The 25,380-nt window shown below is 39.9% G+C and overlaps 3 protein-coding genes across 6 annotated transcripts; 1 reads left to right on the top strand and 2 right to left on the bottom strand.

Moving 5' to 3' along the window:
- Nucleotides 1–1,282: 1,282 nt before the first annotated feature.
- MRPL30 (mitochondrial ribosomal protein L30) lies at nucleotides 1,283–8,217 on the bottom strand. The gene is made up of 5 exons (XM_081326731.1): nucleotides 8,042–8,217; nucleotides 7,519–7,596; nucleotides 6,751–6,897; nucleotides 2,438–2,511; nucleotides 1,283–2,351 (listed from the first exon to the last, which is right to left on the bottom strand). Exons 1-5 carry the CDS (start codon nucleotides 8,075–8,077, stop codon nucleotides 2,213–2,215), a joined length of 474 nt encoding a protein of 157 aa, XP_081182857.1. The 5' UTR covers nucleotides 8,078–8,217; the 3' UTR covers nucleotides 1,283–2,212.
- Nucleotides 8,153–17,024, top strand: MITD1 (microtubule interacting and trafficking domain containing 1). Of its 4 annotated transcripts, none has more exons than XM_081326722.1 (7): nucleotides 8,153–8,353; nucleotides 8,433–8,677; nucleotides 12,470–12,571; nucleotides 12,660–12,796; nucleotides 12,878–12,964; nucleotides 14,200–14,315; nucleotides 16,702–17,024. In XM_081326722.1, exons 2-7 carry the CDS (start codon nucleotides 8,557–8,559, stop codon nucleotides 16,928–16,930), a joined length of 792 nt encoding a protein of 263 aa, XP_081182848.1. In that variant the 5' UTR covers nucleotides 8,153–8,353; nucleotides 8,433–8,556; the 3' UTR covers nucleotides 16,931–17,024. The 4 variants fall into 4 exon arrangements, with proteins under 4 accessions (XP_081182848.1, XP_081182849.1, XP_081182847.1 ...); XM_081326723.1 differs by having other exon boundaries at nucleotides 8,343–8,677; nucleotides 16,702–16,762; nucleotides 16,835–17,024; XM_081326721.1 differs by having other exon boundaries at nucleotides 8,343–8,677.
- On the bottom strand, nucleotides 11,685–25,135 carry LIPT1 (lipoyltransferase 1). The gene is made up of 3 exons (XM_081326720.1): nucleotides 24,820–25,135; nucleotides 22,204–23,608; nucleotides 11,685–12,469 (listed from the first exon to the last, which is right to left on the bottom strand). Exon 2 carries the CDS (start codon nucleotides 23,354–23,356, stop codon nucleotides 22,238–22,240), a length of 1,119 nt encoding a protein of 372 aa, XP_081182846.1. The 5' UTR covers nucleotides 23,357–23,608; nucleotides 24,820–25,135; the 3' UTR covers nucleotides 11,685–12,469; nucleotides 22,204–22,237.
- Between the last annotated feature and the right edge of the window lie 245 nt (nucleotides 25,136–25,380).

The raw sequence follows: 25,380 nt of genomic DNA, 5'->3' as shown, positions 1-25,380 counted from the left end.
GAGAAGGGAACTAGGGGATCAGCCATATTGGACTTAGTTCTCATTAACAGAGATGAAATGAAGGAAGATATTGAAACCACAGGTAACTTGCGGTGGGAGTGACCATGCAATATTGGAATTCAACATTATGCAAGTACAAGCAATAGAACAAGTCAAACTAGAGACTTGGACTTTAAGAGAACTAATTTCAACAAACCTAGAGGGAGCTTGGGAAGGATTCAATGAATGAGACACAGGTTTGTCAAAAACAAATCATGTCAGACAAATCTTATTGCATTCTTTGACCAGGTGACAAAATTAGTGGACCAGAGGAATGCTGTGAATATAATTTACTTGGACTTCGGTAAGGCATTTGATAAAGTAGATCACAACCTACTACTTGATAAGATAGTAAAATGTGGGTTAGACAGCAGCATCACCAGATGGATTCATAGCTGGCTGACCAGCCGTACTCAGAGTGTAGTACTCAATGGAACTGCATCTACATGGAAGGAAGTGTGTAGTGGGGTGCCCAAGGGCTCTGTTCTGGGCCCAGTGCTCTTCAACATCTTGATCAACTATTTGGATGAGGGGATAGATGGGGAACTCTTAAAATTTGCAGACAACACTAAGCTGGCAGGAATAGCCAATACTCCAGAAGATAGGCTTCAGATACAGAAGGATCTTGACAGACTTGAACATTGGCCACTATCTAACAAATTAAAATTCAATGGTGAAAAAAGTAAGGTTCTACATTTAGGCAAGAAAAGCCAAATACACAGGTATAGTATAGGTGGTACCTTGCTTAAAAGTAGCAACTGAGTGATCTTGGAGTCCTAGTGGACAATCACAGTAGTGGACAATCACAGTAGTGTGCTGCACCTTCCAAAAAGCCAACACAGAGCTAGGTTGCATAGAATCAAGATCATGTTCAGTGTTAATACCACTTTACAATGCCTTGGTAAGGCCACACTTGGAATACTACATCCAGTTTTGGTCACCACGATGTAAAAAAGATGTTGAGACTCTAGAAAGAGTACAGAGAAGAGCAACAAAGATGATCAAGGTAAAACATATAAGGAACGGTTGCTGGAATTGGGTATGTCTAGTCTAATGAAGAGAAGGACAAGGGGGGACATGATAGCAGTGTTCCAATATCTCAGGGGCTGCCACAAAGAGGAGGGAGTCAAGCTATTCTCCAAAGCACCTGAAGGCAGGACAAGAAGCAACGGATGGAAACTAGCCAAAGAGAGAAGCTAGAACTAAGGAAAATTTTTCTGACAGTTAGAAAAATTAATCAGTGGAACTACCTGCCTCCAGAAGCGGTGAATGCTCCAACACTGGAAATTTTTAAGAAGAGACTGACAGCCATTTGTCTGAAATGGTGTGGGGTTTCCTGCCTGAGCAGGGGGTTGGCCTGGATGACCTCCAGGGTCCCTTCCAACTTTTTGTTGTTGTTATTATTATTCACAGAAATTCAATTTTTATTGCTAGTTGCAGCCTTCTGTAAACTGTGTGGATACCAAAATATATCTCAAATGCTGTTGAAGTATATTTGCTATTATTTATACTGTCACATTTACAACAGCCAAACTGTCAGGACCCACCCCAAGCCACGTCTTAGGAAGACAAAACTCTTGGAGCCAATTCTAGTCCAAAAAGAAATCTTTACTATGACATGCTTGGCTGTGGGAATACAAGACAGGATCTAATATTGTTCTACAAATTGAAACCTTATAAAGAGTTCCCTGTTCAACCCCCCTTCCCTAACCCCATTTGGTCAGTTCGTGGGAAAAGGAACTTTGGATTTTATGGTTATTGCTCTTCCTTCAAAAGGAGACACAAGCCAGATGCCTCCTATCCTAACCCCCCCTTTTGTTCCCCCAGTTCAAAAGACTTCTCTGAATCTTTGAAATGCCTAAGGCAGGCTGAATCCACATTTGTTCCTTCCTCCTCGGGAGATGGCAGAATCCATGGAATAATGTTTTAAACATACATTTATGAATATGATATAAATGGATTCTGACACAAACAGTTTAAGTAGAAATTATGCCCAAATACCAGATAAATGTTTTTATCTTCTTAGTAAGAATGCTATCTAATTTTATGACAAAGCAGTTAAGTCTAGAGAAATTGTTCTAAATGAACATACATATTATACCCCCAATGGCAATTACAGTAATGCAATTCTCAACTTAATATTACATTTATTATACAAAACATTAATACATTATTATGAAGAATCAGATGTGTTCTTTTCCACTTCTTTTAGGTGGCGACAAACTATCAGTTCACCTGTGACCTTGTTAAGATAGGTATCAGGTATTTCATCTTCAGTTGGTATTCCATAAGGCAGTTTTAATGGTTTTATTCTATAGTCAAAAAGAGAAGGAACAACAACCTATTAGTGTCTTTACACGAAAGCAATTTTAAAATATTGTTGAGAATAATTACCAACCTTATTAGGTGTTTAATGACTTTCAGTTTTGCATTCACGGAAGGGATGTTTTTAAGCACCACTGGATCAAATCTCTGTAGGTGATACAAAGCCCATCAGACATGCGTCACAGAAGTGAATTTGTGAGAACAGCTATTGTAATAAACTTTGATTAAATTTTAATAAACATTAAATCACTGCAGACACTAACATTAAGCAACATTAAAACAAATGTATCTTAAATTGATTTTGTTAGTTTAGTATTAAAGGTAGTTTTCCTTTAGAGGCCACAATTGGGATTAACAACTAAGGGAAATGGTTGCTAACCAAAACTGGGATTGTGATTATGATCTCACTTCATACTTCGTTTTACAGACCTGCAATGGTTGTAAATGCAAGGACTAGTTATAAAGTTACTTTTTCATCACGAACATAATTTGAATAATCATTACTACACAAGGCAGTCATTAAACAAAAACTGCCTGTAAAGCATTTTTTTAGCATTTAAGGACTTAACTATAAACATAATTGCTTAAAGATGCAGACTCCTTAAGCATTCTTGATTTCTATACTAATTCAGCAGTGGAGAAGAACATGTGAAGAGGGGAATTTTTCTGATATTAGCTGCCGTGTCAGGTCTCACCATCCTATCTGCCACTGCGCAACCCCCAGGTGTCTGCTCCCAATCTCATGTAGTCCTCAGAAGCAAAATACTGTCCTCTTACAATCCATTCCTTAACTGTTTTATATGCTAGAGAAGTGCGTCTCAATTATAGTACACATCCCACTGAAGAGAAGGCTAAGCAAGAACTTAATTTTTTCTTTAAAGATGATCATAAGATAATGCCTGAAAAATGAATGCCCCCACAGATTTGGTCTTTTTTATTATTAAATCTGTATGTCACACAACTCTTTGCTTTGATTGTGATATGACCAGGCTCCTAAAAACAAGAGGAATGAAAACCTATGTTATGCCTGTCATTTGTAATCATTGTGGCACAAGTATAAAGCTTCTTCTCAGAAATCACCTGTACAGAATACTTTTTGTTCACTCTCTTCCCCCATGTGTTTTAATCTTTTAAGAACAAAAGCATTTCAATTCTACTTAGTGTCATGTTACACTTAATTCAGTAACCAGGCAGCAACTTCTTTTTTAAACTTGTGGAGACTGACTTGGTAGCATATGTAGTTTAAGAAAATACATTTCCAACATGCCATTATTGCATTTTTTTGGAAAAGTTTTATTAAAAGTTACAATATTATCCCCTTCCCAACACCCCCCCAACACCCCCTCCCCCACTTCCCAAAGCTGATTACAGGGTTACAAATATATAATAATCATAATCTAACATTAATCAACTATATAAAAAACCAAATACATAATACACTTTAACCCGCCTTTAACATAATTACCAACACTCTAGAAAAAAATTAAATTATAACAATAACAATCTAAAATTTACTCATAAGCTAAATGGAACTTTTAGTCCCATATTTTTTCTGAATATAATCTATCCATCTTCTCCAAACCGAAATGTATCTCTCTTGTGAATGATCTTTCAAGTAAGCAGAAATCTTAGCCATTTCTGCTAAGTTTGACATTTTAAGCGTCCACTCCTCTATAGTAGGCAGACAATCCTTCTTCCAATATTGCCCTACCAGTAACCTCGCAGCTGTTATCAAATTCAGCATCAAATTAATTTCTTTAGTGTCACAGTCTGTAATAACACCCAATAAAAACAATTGTGGAGTAACCTTTATCTTTCTCTTAAAAATCTTTTGAATGTTCCACCAAATTTTAATCCAAAAAGCTTTTATATTTCTACAAGTCCACCAAATATGAAAATAGGTAGCATCCAAACTACCACATCTCCAACATTTGGGCTGTAAATTAGAATACATACAAGACAGCTTTTTAGGATCCAAATGCCATCTATAAAACATTTTATAAAAATTTTCTCTTAAGTTTTGAGCTTGAGTAAATTTTACATTTCTAACCCAAATTACCTCCCACACATCCAATGGAATTGGTTCTTGAATATTTTGAGCCCACTTTACCATGCAATCTTTCAGCAATTCCATTTCCGAATCCAATTCTATTAAAGCATTACAAATTCTCTTTATATGCGCTCGAGTTTGATCTTTGATCTGTTTTACCAAATTTTCATCCATCAGCGTCAAATCAACCTTCTGGTCTAACTTCCACCTAACTTGCAATTGAGTATACTGAAACCAAAACTGTACAATATTTTCTTGTTTTAACTCGGCTAGTGACCTTAATTGCCAGTCATTCCCTTCCAATCTAAGTAATTGCTTATAAGAAATCATATCCAAATTCACACCCATAGATACCCCCTCTATTGCGTGTCCAGGAATCCCCCAAATTGGTATTTTATAATTTAACTTATAATAATACTTTTTCCAAACACGCAATAAAGCACTTCTTAAAATGTGAGATTTAAAGGCCTTATCAACTTTTTTATCATAAATCAAATATGCATGCCACCCATATAATAAATATAAAGTATACTTTTATTGGTTAAATTAAGCCAATCACTAACCAGTGTTAAAACCACTGCATCATAATATAATTTCAAATTAGGCACTTTGTTGTAAAATCTTAAGTTTAACTCTCGGTTTTTTCCCCGCCCAGATAAATTTATTAATACCCTTCTGCCATTCATCCAAATTAGCATCTTTTTTCAAAACCAAAAAGAGAAACTTTGGTAAAACATTCATTTTAACAGCTGCAATTTTTCCCAACAAAGATAATCGTAATTTTTTCCAATTATTTAAATCCTTTTGTACTTTTGACCATAACATCTCATAATTAATTATTCTTATATAATTTCACATTAAAAGCTGTAATATATACCCCCAAATATTTAACCTTTTTCACAATTTCATAACCTGTCAATTTTACTAACATATCCTTCTCATTCATAGTCATATTTTTAGATAAAATTTTAGTCTTATTATTCACCTTAAAGCCCGAAACTTTCCCATATTGTATTATAATTTCCATCAAATCTACAACCAATATGCCATTACTGCATTTTAAACACCCTGAAGATATTGCCAGTTCTAACACTGAGATCAAAATGCTTCCATGAAAGGAAAAGTAAAGATCTGGTTGTGCAAGGACATCTTAAAACCTGAAATAGTAGGACGCATCAAACCCCCTCTTTCTGCTCCTAAATTAAAAGCAATAACCTTGATGTTCTTTTCTTTTATTATTTCTATGAATAGCTATTTCTTATTGCAGATTGCCAGATCCAAGCAACAAAATTCAGACTACTGGATGGCACTACAGAATTAATTTGTCCTCTAATGGCATCTGATCATTGTATACCATATCTGGTAGCCCTAGAGGTACCAATGGTACTGTATTCTATGTTCAACATGTTTCATTCTGAGAAATGACACTTAAGAGAGAAGCACTTGTCTCTAGAGATTGTTTAGGATACCTTTATTTTCTGCTGTGAAAGAGAGAAATGGTAGGCAGAAATCCTCACAGCAACCATCTGGCAAGGACATAATGTTGTGATTGGTAGGATGTAAATCAACCCCAATTAATAATGCTATTTGCAGATGGATCTAATCTTAGTATAATTTACACTGTTCTTTCCAAACTGCTACCTGGGATGAAAATCACTTAGCCTGATGTTTTTTGAGGTGTTCAAGTGTGCCTTGAACACCTCAAAATAACAATTTACTTAGAAGTAGCCAATGTTGAGCACAGTAGGTGCTAACATGTAATTAGGGCCTGGAAGCTATGCAAAGTTGGATTTAGTTAATACTTGGAGGAAAAACTGATGATGTTATCTAGTTTGGTAATGAAACATCTGCAGGAAAACAAACAAGTTCAGAGTGCACCAAGGACTCCATAGAGTCAACTCTGAGTAACAAATACTGTATTCTTTTCTATTAAAGCTACAAGAAGTTAGGACTTTAGGCTACACTGCAAAGTAAAGAAAATCAGAATTAGAAGCAGATTATTTCCATGCTGTTGCCAAGTAAACACTGTGACTGTTTGGAGTCAACAGTCAATTGCAAATCAAGATTCTTTTCCTTTTGATACCTACTACTGCCTTACAATGAAAATGAACTCAAATGTTTAGTCACTGTTATAACCTGTTTTGATGTGGAGCTGTTCCAGCTATAAAGTATTTTACTAGGTGGCCAAATATTTCAAAATCCAGTCATAGACAACTATTTTCTCCAAATTATTAGCTCTACAACTTCTGAATAAACAATCCATACAACAGAAATTTATGATGGAGTATTAGAGTTGGGGGAAAAAAATCTCTGAATACCACAAATTAGATACATACTTTTGTTAATCCAAGCTCTTCAAGCAATTCTTTCTCCCAATAAGGACGTCTTCTTCCACTTCTGATCCTGGTGATAAGATGTAGTTTATGAGGCTCTTCCGGATTACCACCATATTTTTCATGATCACCAGGTCGTGGTTGAAATACCTAAAAAAGGTTAAACTCTCATTAACCAATACAATAAGTAAAATTAGTTATTAATGAGTTCTGGGTTTATCTTCACATTTCTCTAATCATGACACGAAGATGCCCAAATAATCATTTTTAACAGATTACCATCTAGCTATTGCCCTCATTTCATTCCAGATATCAAAGAGGCAGTTTAAAGTTGTCTTTAGCTTTCTATATTTAAAGTTGGAGTTTCATTCCTTTTCTATCACAATTAATTATTTACTGGCAAGTAATTGGATTACATGTGGTTGAAGAGACTACAGCAAGAGTGATTGAGTAATAGAGTCATTTTTTTGAATTCTCTATCAGTTACCTCTGCAGAAGAAAAAGCTACAGAGGAGGTGGTATTAATTATCAAGAAACTAGGTGAAATAAAATAATGGCTAAGTATGGATTCTACAGCCCTTGTAAGGTACATCAGAAACAAACCAAGTTAAACTCAGACCTTCATAATTCAATTTTAAAAGTACAAAGGTGAATTCACATTATTTTCACAAGAGATTTTATGTAGTAAAGAACATTTTGACTGTTTTCATTTGTAATTTCATTTTAATTTGTAATTGTAATGTTTAATTATTGTTTTAATCCAAGGCTTACTGATTCTGGAATTCGAGACTTTGTAAATTTCTGCCTAATCCATATTCTCCAAGGGATTGGTTCCCTTTTTGTCAGATTCTGCAGTATAAGAAACAAAAGAGAGAACAGAGCTTAATACATAACAGTCAAATATATCACGGTTTCAAATAAATCAATGACAAAATGCGTGTGCACATATATTAACTCTAAGAAGCTATCATTTTATATTGCCGTAAAACCAAAAGCATCAGAGGTTCACAGGAAGCAAATGATATACCAGTCTGATATTTAAATCAGCTAATTGGAAAATATAGTTTACCACTAAAAAGTACACGAACGCTTGCTAATATCCAAGGCATCAATTTTCCCCAGAATTGGGGCATCTAATTAAGAAAACATTTAAGATCTAAGGTATGCTTTATTCAGTTCCAGCAAGATCGTTCAGCAACATAAAAGGATTTCTGCAACCTGATGTAATATTCTTCCTGATAAAACACCTATGTGAAATTTACAGAAATCTTTTATTCATTCCCAGAATTCTCACCGGCCAAGCGGATACATAACACCTCCACGCTGCCATTTTACGCAGCCGATTCGCCTTCTCGCGGAAAGAGATGTGTAAAGTCTCCTCCTCCGCAACCACGAGAAGAGAAGAGCCGGCGATTTAGCTTTAGGCCAGGGGTAGGCAACCTCGGCTCTTTTATGACTCATGGACTTCAACTCCCAGAATTCCTGAGTCAGCTATGCTGACTCAGGAATTCTGGGAGTTGAAGTCCATGAGTCATAAAAGAGCCGAGGTTGCCTACTCCTGCTTTAGGCCTTTCTAAGCTCTTACTTTCCGTTTCTTAGAAACCACGTGAGCAGAAAAGGGCCGGGCAACTCCGCCTGCTTTCTATTTTGCTTTATGGATTACATGGACTTCTTTGCTTTTGCAGATTTTCCGCGTTGTGCTCGGGCCTTTGCATTTGGGGCAGCAGCGACAGCAGCGGCAGAGGAGATCGCGGTCCTCCGCGGAGGAAAGTCTCGTGACTTGTGCCGGGCATCGCTGGCTGATTTGATATGGAGGATTCGGCGGCGGTCGTGCTAAAGCGGGCGCTGGAACTGGATTTGGCTTCGCGTTTTCAGGAGTCGCTGATTTGCTACCAGGAAGGGATCGACCTCCTTCTTAGTGTGCTGAAAGGTGAGTGTTTCGTCTTCCCATCCAAGAACAAGGAGATGCACTGGCTTGTGCGGTGCCACATTTCTGACTCAGTAAGTCGAAAAAAGAATTTTGTTTGCCTTGAGCATGCCCAGAGATGGATTGCATATGAAGGCGGTAATCCTAATTATAAGGCATCTTTATCACTGAAGGGAGAAGACCTGCATTTGATCTGTTCCCCTTGCCTAGTATTTAAAAAAATTGGAGGATTTAATGCAAAAGGTGTGCTTTCACCACCTGTAGAACTGGGCTTGATAAAAATATTTTTGCCCTGTATTTGTTTAGGAACCTCTAATTCTATAGATGGTCCACTCCCTGCACCCCGTTTAATCATTCTGATTGTAAATTTGCAATATGCTTATGCTGGGATTGATCCCTTTCCTGATTCTGGCTTCACTAGAAATAATATTCTCTTCAATGTGTTATCATTTTAATATCCCCCTAGTCACAGATATGTCTGCTTCCATAGTTGTAAATCTTGTAAAATATAATGGGAAATACCTGAAGCATAATCATTAATTCAAATAAATTCAGATGGTGTAATTTTTAAGCAGAAATTAATGTATGGTGTTCCCTGTGTCCCCATTCTGGCTCTACTGAATTTTAATAGCTACTTGAAACCATTGGGAAAGGTTTCAAACTGATTGCAAGTTAAGGAAAAGTTTCAGAGATGGAAGGTTTTTCTGTAAAGTACTTCTAGATTCTGATTTCAGACTATTATTTCATCTCTGACATAATAGCTACAAAATTCTGTCAACCATGGAGGATACATCAATTGCATCCTTTCCTAGAAGAAAATTACCAGTGGTAATTGGGATCAGGAACTGTTGCTAAGTGATACCATTGTAAGGAACACCATCGTGTAATTGTGCTTACTGTATCTGTGATAAAAATTCCAACACTTCCAGTTACTGTCATTAGACAAACTCTGTATGGTCTCAGCATCTTGTTTCCTCACTGACTTTGCTTGTTGGAAGCCAGTAGTGAAGATTTCAAATGCTGATGGGCTGCTGTGATATTGCAATTATGAGCTGGTTACCAAATGTCTGAATTGCAATCACAAGACCATGGGGATGCTACACTGGCTGCAATTAAAATGACCTGTCATAGATCCCCCTCATTCATTGCTGTTGTAACTTTGAATAGTAGCTGAAGAATTGGACATTAAGCTAGGACTACCTGTATTGCATTGAAAATGCCATGGTTTCTTTGGCTATTGCAGCGAATATCTCAGTCTATGATTTCCCTTCCCTCTTCTCATGTCAGATCGTCTTCGAAAATTTGCATTAAGTTTCCATTGAATCCTACACCCTTCCCAATGCGGTCTTTAAATGAAGCATAGGGCGCTCCAGGGGCGACCTAGTGCAGGACTTTTCCTGGGTCTCCCAAAGTCTCCCCTACTCCCTAAGGTATCCCATGCTTCATTTTCTAACCTTCAGAGTCCCTGCGGCACTCGAACCTGCTTCCTATACCACAGGGGCCCACACCCTCCTTACTCAGTGTCAGCCATCACACACATACCTTTCAAAGAGGTTCCGAGCTCAAGTTAGGGAAGTAAAGTAAGCTCCTCCATTGCTGGGCTGTGTGGTGCAATTCCAGAAGCAGCTGCCATTTTCTGAGTGGCTGCAATTCAATACAGCCGCTTGGAAAATAGAGGCTGCTTCTGCAATCATAGTGCGTGGCCCAGCAACGGGATGGCATGCTATCCTTTCCTGAGCTCTGCAGTGTTCCACGACACTGTGGGACACTGTGGAGTTTGAGTTAGGGAAGAAAAGCAAGGTGCTTTGTTGATGGGCTGTGCGGTGCAACTCCAAGCAGCCATAATTAAATGCCACAAAGATTCCTTCCGAGAACATAAATCCCTCTGAAGAAAGTACCGTATTTTTCGGACCATAAGACGCACCAGACCATAAGATGCACCCACTTTTTAGAGCAGGCAAACAAGAAAAAAAAATCTGAACCAAATAGTACCGGTATACTAAAACAGGGCTTTTCAACCTTTTCATCCATTGTACCACTTTTAGTACAAGGCAATGTCCGAGTACCACCAGTCGCCCAGCAAGTTGTCAAAAACTTGACCCCCCCCACCAAAAAAGGGGAAAAAAAAGATAAAGTACAGGTAGTCCTTGACTTGCAATGATTCAATTAGTGATTGTTCAAAGTTACGACGGCACTGAAAAAAGTGACATGACCATTTTTCACACTTACGACTGTTGCAGCATCCCCAGGGTTATGTGATTTACATTCGGATGCTTGGCAATCGATTCATATTTATGATGGTCACATTGTTCCAGGGTCATGTGATCGCCTTTTACAACCTTCTGACAAGCAAAGTTAGTGGGGAAACCAGATTCACCTAACAATCATGTTACTAATTTAATTTCTCTCTCTCCTTCTCTCTCTCCCTCTCTCCTCCTCCCTCTTTCTTTCTCTCTCCTCTCTCTCTCCCTTTCTCCCCATCTCCCTCTTTCTCTCTCTATTTTTCTTTCCCTCTATCTCTCCCTTTCTCTCTCTCCCTCTATTTCCCTCCCTCTTTCTTTCTCCTCTCTCTCTCTTTCTCTCTCTCTCCCTTTCTTCCTCTCCCTCTCTTTTCCTCTCCCTCTATTTCTCTCCCTTTCTTTCTCCTCTCTCTCTCCCTCTTCCTCTCCCTCCCTATTTCTTTCTCCTCTCTCTCTCCCTCTTTCTCTCTCTCTCTTTTTCTCTCTCTCCCTCCCTCTCCCATTGTCCCTCCCTCCCTCCCTCCCTCCCTCCCTTCCTTCCTTCCTTCCTTCCTTCCTTCCTTCCTTCCTTCCTTCCTTCCCTCTTTGTCCTTCCCTCTCTGCATTAGAGCAGTACCTGCGGAGGCGGCCCTGCGGCCCGGCTTTCTCTTGCAGAAAGCAAGCTGAAACGGAGCGGGGGAGATTGCCAGAAATGCGAATCGGCCAATCTCGCGCTCCTGCAAACTCCCTCGCTCGGTTTCAGCTTCCCTTGCTACAAGAGAAAGCAGGCTGAAACGAGGGAGATTGCAGCAGCGCGAGATCAGCCAATTCGCATTCCTGGCAATCTTCCTCACTCCGTTTCAGCCTGCTTTCTCTTGGAGCAAGGGAAGCTGAAACCGAGCGAGGCAGATTGCAGGAGCATGAGATCGGCGTTTCTCAGCACGTGCCGATTCGTGCTCCACTTGCAGAGGTTGGGGCTGGCCATATGGATCACCTTCGGACCATAAGACGCACCCTCGTTTTCCCCCCCACTTTTGGGGAAAAAAAGTGCGTCTTATGGTCCGAAAAATACGGTATACTAATCACAATATTTTCTTAATAAGATCTCAAAGCACATTCATATTCCTTACTTGTGACGATTCATTTAACCATTGTTAAATTGTCATATGTTGACGACCACTGTAAAGTTTCAGTGCCCTTGGAAACAGTGACTGTACTTGCACTTGTGGTGACCATCACATCACATGATTGCAAATCAGGCACTTGATTACCAGCTTGCATTTACAGCCAATTGCAGCTTATTGTAACTTCTTGTTCTTGCAATTTGCAACTTTTTTTGCCAATGGACATGCCCATTGAGGAAGCTAGATTCGCTTGATGACCCCTGTAAATATTTGTTGTAGAATCATGTCCCACTCAGCGTATGACTACAGTGATTTTACATTGGAAATTCTGGCCCTTATTGTGGTCGTAACTCAAGGACTACCTGTTCTTTCAACTGCCCAGAAAAAGTGGCATGGGCACTTTTAGGTATCCTTTTTCCATTTTTCATTTCTTTCATGCCTTCTGTTTCCAGCTACAAAAGATGAGAAGAAAAAGGCTTACTACAGAAACAAAATATCAGAATACATGAACAGAGCGGAAAAAATTAAAACATATGTTATGAAGGAAAAAGAAGGTATAAAGTTATAATAGAAGATCTTTTTAATTTAGCCCATAACTGTAATGAAGTGGGATGCTTAGTGAAAGTTTGCTCTTGTGCTTAGATGGGAAATGCCACAAACAAATAAAAATTGAAGAGAATAGCAAAGGATTCAGCTATGAAAAATTGTTCCAAGAGTATCTAAATGAAACCGTTACAGAGGTTTGGGTTGAGGATCCTTACATTCGCCAAGCCCATCAGGTGAGATAGCACTGCTGCAATTTGATCAAGACATTTTGCCCTTTTCCATCTGAAAAATTAATCTTATTTAATTTTATATAGTTGTACAACTTCTTAAGATTCTGTGAAATGCTTGTTAAAGGACCATGCAAAATGAAAACTATACACCTTCTTACCTCTCATGAAGAAGTAAGTATCTATGACTGTAATCATATTACAAAATTTAGTAAGAATTCTTATATTTAGGATTGCATGAATGTCCTTTTACTCAGCTGAATGGAAGTATTATTGTGATCACCATGAGTAGAATACAGAAAAGAATTTTCATTCTGTAAATAACATTTTATTTCTATCACATTTTGGGTCAGAAAAGCAATTGATGGAAAAATCAATTTGCGGGTGAAAAAGACTGCTATCACTTGCATTAAAATTAAATACTTTTTGTATTAACTTAGTTTTGCTTTGGGTAAGAATAGTTTTTAAAAAAGCTAAATGTAGGTATGTTTTACAGTAAGATAATATCAATTTTAAGTTGATAATTAGGGAAAAATGGAAGATATTGAATCAAATTATTGTTTTTGGCTCAGTGTTTCATATGTTTATTGTAATAGTTCCTCAATGTTTCTTTCCAATATCTACAGGAAATGTCAGGAATTTTATTAAGTACCTTTTGCATATAAGTTTATTCCCTACTGCTGAGATACAGTTTTATTACCATTTCTAATATATTTTGTATTAGGTAAAGGTAAAGGTTCCCCCGCACATGCGTGCTAGTCGTTTCTGACTCTAGGGGCCGGTACTCATCTCTGTTTCAAAGCCAAAGAGCCAGCGCTTGTCCGAGGACGTCTCCGTGGTCATGTGGCCGGCATGACTAGACGCCAAAGGCGCGTGGAACGCTGTTACCTTCCCACCGTAGTGGTCCCTATTTTTCTACTTGCATTTGGACGTGCTTTCGAACTGCTAGGTTGGCAGAAGCTGGGACGAGTAACAGGCGCTCACTCTGTTACGTGGCACTCAGGATTTGATCCGCCAAACTGTCAACCTTCTGATCGACAAGCTCAGCATCTTAACCCACTGAGCCACCGCGTCCCTTGGATATTTTGTATTAGTGCTTTACAAATTATTTACTCTGAAAATCTGTGTTGTATAATAGGAGATGTCAGAATCACAGTGAAGAAATCTTCCTCTGGCTTTTCTGAAGCCTACTGTTTCTATGTTTTTATGTATGGTTTCTGTGTCATGGAATCAGGGTTTTCTTACAAGTTAACATTTACACAGAAAAATAATTCATACAGGTTTCTCTTCATTAGATAAAGTGTAGGTTTGGGTTGAAAACATAATTTTAAGGTGGCCAAATTAAAAATAGTAATGAATTAATGTTTCCGATTGTCTATTCAAGTTTAAATTATAAAATATCTTAACAGGGTCATGGAAAGAGTCAACAGATGAGTTCCTTAGAAGAAATACAACAGTCTCTAAGGGATTTTGGCATTACACTGGATATATCATACTCTTCTTCAATACATGATCGAGAAATTAGGTTGGTGATATGTAAAATTACTGTATAGTAAAAAATATATTGTACTAAATTTTAATATTGTACTTTCTAAAATATGGATAGACAGTAGATGTCTATAGGCCTCAGGGTATTCAGAAACATTTCCACCATTTCTTATTGTTAATTGAAAGAATCTAAACAAAACATAATGAACTTAAAAACAAAGCATAAATCCTTAACTTCAGCTTTATTTACAAGAATGTCCCAATCCATTTTGAAATACTGGGGCACCCTGGTTAGCTGGGGGTTGACAGGTAAAAACTGCAGAAGTTTGTTTTCTTGTATGTAATAGGATTTCAGCTACAAAAACAATACTGTATCTTTTTGCTACCATCTACTGACTAGGCAAAGTTTTGCAGTCCTCATCTGTTGGCCCTAACCATGTATTTTGTAAATTTAGATGCCTTCCGTGGGCAGTAATTCTGTGAGAGCACACATAACATGCTCACAAAATTCCAAAAGACTTTACAGACTTAAAATGTTTGCTGCTCTTTATTAACAAATTTGTGTTTGTGTGTGTCTAATACATGATTACTGTATTAAAGGTTGTCAGATCTATTAAAAGAGAAATACAGATTGAAAGTGATACCGTAGTTTCTGGCGTATAAGACGATTTTTTAACCCATGAAAATCTTCTCAAAAGTCAGGGGTCGTCTTATACTCTGGGTGCTGAAACTTTAGGGACAGGGCTGGCTGGAAAACCTGGAGCGGATCTTCCATTTAGTCTGCGCAGGGAAAGCGGGACCAAAGTAGAAGCTGCAGTCTGTGATTTTTTACAGGCTGGGGTCTGGGCGTCTTTCCTTCTAAAGTTGAAGAGCAGCTGTAGGCAGGTGGGGAATGCAAGAGCAACTTGAAAGGCAGGTGGGGAATACCAGAGCAGCTGCTTAGCTCTAAGGACACATTTGACTCAGGAACTGGGCGGGCTGGCTGGAAAACCTGGAGCGGATCTCCCATTTGGTCTTTTTTTTTTAATCCCATTTATATCCCGCCCTTCTCCAAAGACTCAGGGCGGCTTACAATTTAAAGCACAAATCAATGTGCTTAGCAATAGCCTTCATTCTATGTATATGCCTGCTTATTAGAGCTTTCACCCCCCCCCCCACAAGCAGCATTATTAAAAAGTCAGCTTATTGCTCCCAACAATCTGAGTCCTCATTTTACCTACCTCGGAAGGATGGAAGGCTGACTCAACCTTGAGCCTGGTGGGATGAGAACCTGCACTAATTGCAGGCAGCTGGTGTTACTTAAGGCTCTGCGCAGGGAAAGCTTTAGAGTGAATTAGGAAAAGTGAAAAAGTGAATTAGGAAAATAGGAAACGGTTGCTGGAATTGGGTATGTGTAGTTTAACGAAGAGAAGGGTGAGGGGTGACATGATAGCAGTGATCCAATATCTCGGGGGCTGCCACAAAGAAGAGGGAGCCAAGCTATTCTCCAAAGCACCTGAAAGCAGGACAAGAAGCAATGGATGGAAACTAGTCAAGGAGAGAAGCAACCTAGAACTAAGGAGAAACTTCCTGACAGTTAGAACAATTAACCAGTGGAACAACCTGCCTCCAGAAGTGGTGAATGCTCCAACACTGGAAGTTTTTAAGAAGAGACTGGACAGCCATTTGTCTGAAATGGTATAGGGTTTCCTGCCTTAGCAGGGGGTTGGACTAGATGACCTCCAAGGTCCCTTCCAACAACAACTTCTTCTTCTTCTTCTTCTTCTTCTTCTTCTTCTTCTTCTTCTTCTTCTTCTTCTTCTTATTATTATTATTATTATTATTATTATTATTATTATTATTATTATTATTATTATTTTTAATCCACTTGCACTTTTATGTTTACATGTTTGATGGCAAACAGCCTTATGTTTATAAGTGACAGTTTTCCTACTAAGTACCTGCATGTCATAAGCATTTGAATTAAAATTACCATATTAAAATCAAATCTGATGTTTTTTAATTTTTATTTGGTGTGCGTTGGAAGAGGGGTAGTCTTATATGGCGAGTATAGCCCAAACCCTTTAATCTAACAGGAAATGTAGGGGTCGTCTTATACGCCCAGTCGTCTTATACGCCGGAAAATACGGTAAGTTATCAGGATACTGCTTTAATAAAATTTGGCAATCAGTTTTCATGGGGAAAAATATTTTTCTCTCAATATATATTTATATGCCTGTGAGAAAAATAGCTGTGCCTAGGAATAGGCCAGATTTCTAAACTGAAATCTAATGTTATGTCTATTAATTTAAAAAAGCAATTAAAATATCTTTTAAATACACATATTTTTCCTGAACTATCAGATATAATTATCTGCAAACATACTCTTGCTATGTTTATATTTTTGAATATTATGCTTCTGTATTCTTGTATTTTAAACACAGATTCAACAACGGATGGATGTTTAAAATCGGAAGAGGCCTTGATTATTTTAAAAAACCAAAGGTAAGGGATTTTGTTTTTGTTTTTTTAACAGAGCTCCTGAATTTTTTGCTAAGAAAAAAAATCTTTTTACAGGGTCGTTTTTGCCTTGGATATTGTGATTTTGATTTGAGACCTTGTCATGAAACTACTGTGGACATCTTTCACAATAAGTACACAAAGAAAATATGATTCTTCTGACACCACTCATTTTCTAGATAAAAATCCTTGTAAGATATATGTTTAATGTGCTTTTCTATAAAATAAATTTTTGTTTAAATAAAAAGATATGTTTATCTCAAGATCCTTAAAAGAGGCTTCAATAGTTAAATTCTGTTTAAATTAAAAACAATATTTTTATCTCAACTGACAGGTAAAAAATACTGAAAGAATTATTAAATTAAAACAACACTACTGAATATATTTTAAAATTGCAGTGACTGGAATCAGTACTACTTACAAGCGGTGAGGCGCTCCGACCCTCTGTTTCTTCCCCGAGGTCCCGGGAGCGAGGATGCGCAGCCTCCTGAGCTCCGGCTGGTGTACCTGAATGCCAGGTCTGTGGTTAATAAAGCTCCCCTTGTTCGGGATTTAGTTGAGGGTGAGCATGCGGACCTGGCTTGCATCACGGAGACTTGGTTGGGCCCAGAGGGTGGGGTCCCTTTGGTTGATCTCTGCCCACCAGGTTTCCGGGTACTACACCGGCCCCGGGCTCAAGGTAGGGGCGGGGGTGTGGCGGTAGCTATCAGGGAGACCTTATGTCCGCGGGAGACCACCGTTCTTCAGATAGTCGGGTGTGAGTCTCTCTTTTTGAGATTTGGTCCGGGGGCGCAGTTGGGCTTGCTGCTGGTGTACTTTTCGCCTAGTCGCGCAGCGGCAGCCCTGCCTGAGCTACTCGATGTCCTCTCTGGGTTGGTGATTGAGTTCCCCAAACTTATAGTTTTGGGTGACTTCAATCTACCATCCCTGGGAGGTTCATCTGAGTTAGCTCGGGAGTTCATGGCTTCCATGACGGCCATGGACCTGACGCAAGTAATTTCTGAACCAACTCATGAGGGAGGCCACACCCTTGACCTGGTTTTCTTATCTGGACGGTGGTTTGATGATCTTGGTGGGGGCTCTCCATTCATTATGCCCCTGTCATGGACCGATCATCACCTCCTGCGGCTGGTCTTCCGTTTTGCCACCCCCCGCTGTGGGGGTACGGAGCCAACTAGATGGTACCGCCCCAGGCGCTTAATGGATCCTGACAGGTTCCAGGCAGCGCTGGGGTCCCCACCTGCCTCCGTTGCTCACAACTCGGCGGATGCCCTAGTGGAAGCCTGGGAAAGGGCGGCCACTGGGGCACTTGACTGAGATGTACCCTTGCGGCCCCTGACCCGGTGCAGATCCCAACGAGCTCCATGGTTCTCTACGGAGCTCCGGGAGATGAAGCGTCGGAAACGGGGCCTAGAGAGCTGTTGGAGGTCCAGCCGATCCGAATCCGACCGGTTGCGACTAAGAACCTTTATTAGGTCTTATCTCGCAGCGATGAGGGCGGCGAGGTGTAATTACTTCTCTGCCCTCATCGCGTCCGCAGATAATCGCCCGGCCGCCCTGTTTAGGGTGACCCGCTCCCTCCTTAATCAGGAGGTGAGGGAGGAACCCTTGCAGGGTCGTACCGAGGAGTTTGGTCAACATCTGCTGGATAAAATCGCTCGGATTCGGACCGGTCTGGACTCCAACTGGGCAGAGTCCGACGATCAGGACACGGGCGGTCTTGTCAATGTTATCTGGGAGGAGTTTGATTCTGTGACCCCTGAGGAAGTGGACAGGATTATGGAGAGGTTGAGCTCCACCACGTTTATTGGACCTGTGCCCTTCTTGGCTGGTCTATGCAGCTCGGGAGAGGACACGAGGCTGGTTCCAGGCAGTTATATCTGCTTCTTTGAGTGAGGGTAATTTCCCCGCCGTCTTGAAGGAGGCGGTGGTGAGACCTCTCCTCAAGAAGCCTGCCCTGGACCCAGCTGTGTTGAATAACTTTCGTCCGGTCTCCAACCTTCGCTTTCTTGCGAAGGTTGTTGAGAGTGTGGTGGTGCATCAGCTCCCCCTGGTTCTGGATGAAGCGGATTATCTAGACCCGTTCCAATCGGGTTTCAGGCCCGGGTACAGCACGGAGACGGCATTGGTCGCTCTGGTGAATGATCTCTGGAGGGCCCGGGACAGAGGATATTCCTCTGTCCTTGTCCTATTAGACCTCTCGGCGGCTTTCGATACCATCAACCATGGTATCCTGCTGCGGCGTATCAGGGGATTGGGAGTGGGAGGCACAGTTCTGCAGTGGTTCTCCTATCTCCTGGGACGCTCGCAGTCGGTGTTGGCAAGGGGGCAGAGGTCGACCCCAAGGACTCTCGTTTGTGGAGTTCCTCAGGGGTCGGTCCTCTCGCCTCTCCTGTTCAACATCTACATGAAACCGCTGGGTGAGATCATTCATGGTTTTGGAGTTGGGTATCATCAGTACGCCGATGATACCCAGCTTTTCATTTCGACCCCAAACCACCCCAGTGATGCCCTCGATGTGATGTCCCGTTGCCTGGAGGCGGTTCGGGTCTGGATGGGGAGGAACAGACTTCAGCTCAACCCTGACAAGACTGAGTGGCTGTGCATTCCGGCATCCCGGGACATTCAAAATATTCCACCTCTCTCTATGGGGGGTGAGTTTTTACCCCCCGTGGATAAGGCTCGCAACTTGGGAGTCCTCCTAGATTCACGGCTTACCCTGGAAGACCATATAGTAGCCGTGACTAGGGGGGCTTTCGCCCAGGTTCGCCTGGTGCGCCAGTTGCGGCCCTATCTGGACCGGGATGCCCTGTGTACGGTCACTCATGCGCTCGTGACCTCTCGCCTGGACTACTGCAATGCTCTTTACATGGGGCTTCCCTTGAAGACCACTCGGAGGCTCCAACTGGTACAGAATGCGGCCGCGAGAGTTGTCTTGGGAGTTTCCCGGTACTCCCATGTTACACCTTTGCTCCGCGAGCTACATTGGTTACCAGTTGTCTTCCAGGTGAGATTCAAGGTTTTGGTTATGATCTTCAAGTCCTTACATGGCATGGGTCCGGGGTACCTCGGGGACCACCTGCTGCCGGCGTCAACTTCCCTCCGCCCTGTGCGTTCCCACAGAGAGGGCCTCCTCAGGGTGCCTCCGGTCAGAGAATGTCGACTGGTGGCCCCCAGGGGGAGGGCCTTCTCTGTGGGCGCTCCGGCTCTATGGAACCAACTGCCGGTTGAGCTCCGGATGGCACCGGACCTTCGCTCCTTCCGGCGCGGTCTGAAGACCCATTTATTTGAACAAGCTGGTCTGGCCTGATGGGGGACGTTAGGGTTTTTAATGGGTTTCTTATATTGTTATTGTTTTTTATCTGGGCACTTGTTTAATTTTCTTTTAATTTTTGTATTTGCTATTTATATATGCCCTGTTCACCGCCCTGAGTCCTTCGGGAGAAGGGCAGTATACAAATTTAATAAAATAAATAAATAAATAAATAAATAAATAAATAAATACATCGAATAAATAGCCGAAATGAACTTAGAAACAGATGCAAGTTCATTCAAGTTATGACAGCACTGAACTAATGATTTCCTCATAGTTTAGTAGTTGCAGTGTCCCCACAATCATGAATACTATTTGGGCACTTGATGCCCCGCTTGGGATTATGTTGTCTCAAGGAACTGTGGTCATGTGATTGTGATTTCCAATGTTTCTTGCCAATTTTCCACAAACAAAGTCAGAGGGAAAGCTGGCTGGAAGTTATGGTCATATGAGCTATTTGTTTAATGATCCCCATTTAATGGCAGCCCTGCAAAACTGCTGTCCCACTTTATGACTGCATCACTTAGCAATAACAATTCCAGTAAATTGTTATCATAAGCCAAGGACTTTCTCTACTTTTGAATTTAGCAGTCTAAAAGCAGAACTAGCTACAATCTCTTAAAGTTATACCAAGCTATTATATATAGAAAAAAGGTACCTGCCAGATACTTTGAATATTAGAGGGTACTGAATGGAGAGGAGTTTGGACAGTTACACAGCAATTACTTAGCTCAAATAGCATGCTAATGTACTTTCAACAATAGAGTCCACCTTTTTTTTGGGGGGGGGCAAGCTCCTACAAAAACCATGCCACTATCATACACACATCCAGTGCTTTTTTTGTAAAAGAAAAAGGTGCCAGAACTCACACAGGTCATACAACCTGCCTTGCCTACCCTACAAGGTTCCATCCAAAAAAGGTGCCGGAACTCCATTCTGGGGTTCTCTGAGAAAAAAAGCCCTGCACACATCTATCCAGTCAGCATGGATGAAAATTACACCGTGGCCAGTCAGCTGAGCCATGTATTCCTCTAATCTTTCAAAATATTGTACATGCTTGCAATTTAGAGCTCATATTCCACCTATGGGTTCTTTAAAGAATCTTTCTAGTCTTGATGTACCATTCCTAAGACCTGCTTTGAAACATGCCCATTCTTGTAATTAGTGTTTTTTTCTCTTCAGAAACTACCCCAGTTTTTACTCCAATAAAATTATTATACAATATTGATAACTCTGGAATCAGATAAATGATCAAATCTGAACATCTGATCCAGTATGTCAGGGAAATTTGCATTTCTTGAAATCTTGCCCTTTTGAATGTTGGGTACAGGGTTTTTTTATAATATTTTTATTTTATTTTATTTTAATTCCATTTATATCCCGCCCTTCTCCGAAGACTTAGGGCGGCTTACAAGCTTAGCAGTATTGTATATTTATATTGTATATTGTATATTTAAATTTATAATTTGTATACCTTTTAGTTTTTTAATTTTTATGTCAATAAATTTGGATTAATCAAAAGAATATAAAACTTTTGAAATAAAGGCTTTTTTTTTAAAAAAATGTACTTTTCAGCCCAATACAGATCTTCTGTTCTTACTAGAATGGTGAAGTAAGAACTGGTGAAAAGTAATTTAAAGGAAAAGAAGCCAAATAACCTTTCATAAGGTTGCTAACATGTTATTAGATTTATTTGCCACCTATTTCACCTTGAGGCAATTCTTATCCAGCACAAAAGACATCTTTTAAATTTTGCTGATTATAACAGGAGTAATGTTTCAACATCAGTCCAAATGTGACATAAGTTGGGTGTTTGGACCAGTAATATATTGAATTTGAAAACGGTTATTAGTTTTAGCTTTCCATCTACAGTGTATTATTATAATTGCATTCTTGGTTGCAACTCTATTGTAAGTTACTTCAAGTTCCATTAAACTCAGTGGAGTTCACATTTGAGAAGACTGCAGTATCAATTAACTATCTCCCTTTAAAAAAAAACTTTATATTCAAGTGTTATTTTTGTTCAGTAGCTATTATGTAACATTAAATCTGTTAACATTCACTGAACTCTTCTAAAATCATATATGACAATTTGAATTAACAAATTACTAACTTGATATCCAAGAATCCATCTCATCACATAAAAGTTACATTAATGTTACAATCTTCTCACATAAGATATGCAATTTGCTGTGTAATGTAGAATCTGCCCAAGTTCTCAGCAAAGCAGTTGCTATGGCAGTGCTTTCATTTGGGCAAAACCTGTTGCCAATCAGGCCGTTCCCGAGTTCCACACACACATCCAGTGGCAGCCAGTTCTGAGGCACATCTATCTGGCAAGTTTCAATGTTACCATTCTTTATATCCATATTTATCTGAATTTCAACATTGGATTCCTTGTGTCCTATATTAAAGGATGTGCTGATTTTGAACTTTGGTGTTTTTCCATATAGCCAATTCCAAGCTTTTAATTCTATGGCTTTATTGTTAATTCCAGGGAATTCTGTTTCATCAGCTGGATTTATGACATGGGTATGGTTTTCAGCATGATGATGTGAAGCATATTCTCCAGCAATGGCTTCCATAAGCATTTCACAAGTTAATGTGGGATCTTCTTCACAGAGATTTCTCACTAATGCAGGCACACTTGGTGTGGCATTACTTTCGATTCCACTGTTAGGAGTTTTTAACACAGATGTTAGAACCAATTTATCAGTATTGCACAGTAACGTGCAGTGGTGATAAGCAGCTGTTCTTCCTAATTTCGCAGCAGTTCCTGAAATTTTAAAGATTTTATTTAACAAGAGATCATATCTCTCAGTAGCCTGAACATCTAGTTGGGGTCGCAGGGACTTCAAAGCTTTAACAACTAGTTTTAAATTTTCAATTCTTTCATATTTTTTTCTGTCAGTGAAGAAGGTCAGATTAATGTTGCCTGTGTCATGGTAAACTGCACCTCCTCCACTTCTTCTTCGAGCAAGCCTTACCCCTTTCTGCCTCATTACTCCAAGGTTACATTCTTGCCAGGGATTCTGATGCCGACCAATCACTACAGCAGAAGAATTTCTCCAGAGGAGAAGAATATGTCTCTTTTCTAAATCCATATTATCATGGATCCAATCCTCTAATGCTAAATTCTGGTAAACATCCTGAGACACAGACTGTAGGATAAGCCCTCTTTCCTTTGTACTTTTGAAGCCAGCAGCTGGAACTTTGAGAACATAATATAATGGGAAGCATTTCTTCCATGGGAACTGGATTATCATGTTTTGAGGAAATAAAATAATCAAGCATCAAAAGCAATGGAAGCTTTGGCGCTATTCACTCTCAAACCATTGGCGCTATTCAGACTCTTTCAAACCATTGGGTTCAGTGTGATGAGCTTTTTTCAGAAGCAGTGAAAGCAGTTTTAGATTTTTTTTAATAAAATATTGCTCCTTTTTGGAGCAATTTTTGGTATTGCTCCTTTAAATCAGTGAATTTGCAAGATACTTCTTGTTCAATCTATTGCCGATAATCTATTGGGGAAAAAATATTTATTTATTGAAGTTATATCTGACATGTCTCAGTACATACACAAATACCTTCCCGCATCCTCTGTAGGATTAAAATGTTAAAACATCTACAACAGGATGAACAACGAAAATAAATAAATCATAACACAAATGGCTAATATCTGGTATAACAATAAAAAAATTAGGAAAAGTCAAACAGTAAATAACACAATAGATAAGCATCACTGAAACATTATAAAAAGCTCAGTTTTTAGTTTATTGTTTTATTTATATTTTTATGGCCACGCATCTAAAAGGACAAGTCTGAAAGGCTCACAAATTTGTGAAAATAAAGACTAAAATCTGATGCCTCATTTATCTTCCAATAAACCTTAAGAACTTTCTGAAACTCACCCCAGGTGGGGGCTAACCTGATTCCCACAGGAAGATCATTCCCCAACACTGGCATTACCGCTAAGAAGCAGTGCCTTCCAGCTTCAGATCTCGCCTTTCAAAACTGAGAACCCAAGGAGTTTTTCTTTAATATATCAGGGCTCATACCGGCTGAAAAGGCAGTCCTGATGTGTACAAATTAATACCTTGAAAGTACTAACGCAGCCACTATAGGGATGATACAGCAAGCTATGAGTCTATTTCCTGAGGTTACGGTTCATCACTCAAATCTGGAGATAATCATGTCTGCCAAACTACTAAAGGTGCTAACAAGGTGTACTCAGAAATACCCCAGGATGTTCTGGAGGTACAAATAGGTCATGATACGTCGAGATATGCTGCTACCTAATGAATTATTAAGGACAACCCGAATAGAAAATGTTGCTTCTCTGCCACGCTCCATTCCCCCCCCCCCCCAGTCCCATAATCCAGTCTGTATGAAAAGACTCGGCAAAGATAATGGGCGCTGTAGATCAAATACGTCTGACGGACAGCTACGGGGGGAAAGTCTGCTTCGAAGAAGCCGAAAGGCAGGAATAAGTTGATTGCAACAGTATTTTGCTGTTTTTACTTGGCGAACTATCTTATACAGACATCTAAAAACGCTTTTTCCCCATATAGAGGACTGCTGCGCAAGGGCACGACAGAGTAGTGCAGGTTAGGCAGCAGAAAAAGCAGGGCTGTAGACCTACGAAACTATAAAGAATATACTTGCATGCTGCAAAGTTCGTCAGACATTCCCATTGTTTTTCGGACAGCAGAAGGGCAAACGAAATATTTACCAGCTTCTCTAACGGGTCTTTAATCTACTGCAATGCCGGAACTTTGGGCCTCGTTGAAACCGCGCGCGAGATTCGAGAGCCAAGAGGGCTGGCTTCAGCTCAGAAAAGGAGGATACACGTATTTTCACATAGAGACGAAGTTATAGAGCAGCGTTTCCCAACCTTAGGAACTTGAAGATGCGTGGACTTCAACTCCCAGAATTCCCCAGCCAGCATAGCTGGCTGGGGAATTCTGGGAGTTGAAGTCCACGCATCTTCAAGTTCCTAAGGTTGGGAAACGCTGTTATAGAGAGCCGCTTATCCCATTGTTTGGAGTCAAAACATCCCGTTTGCTTAAGACTCTGTCCCATTCTTGTTTGACAGAAGGGAGAACGAATCCTGCAAAGGGATTGCTGCGGAGAGAAGAGTTACTGATTTAGAGCTAACATTTTTTTTTGTTCGAAACAACAGCTTTTTAAAGATCAATCTCGAAGCAAAAAACGGAGGACAGCATACAATAATTCCTATCCTTTGCAAACTGAAAGGGGGGGTAGATTGACGGGCTACGTAGTAATTTGCAAA

Source organism: Vipera berus, assembly GCF_964194415.1.
Source record: "Vipera berus genome assembly, chromosome: 4".
NCBI classification, from domain to species: domain Eukaryota; kingdom Metazoa; phylum Chordata; class Lepidosauria; order Squamata; family Viperidae; genus Vipera; species Vipera berus.
The sequence above is the reverse complement of the archived record's forward strand: the minus strand, read 5'-3'. Positions and strand labels throughout refer to the sequence as shown.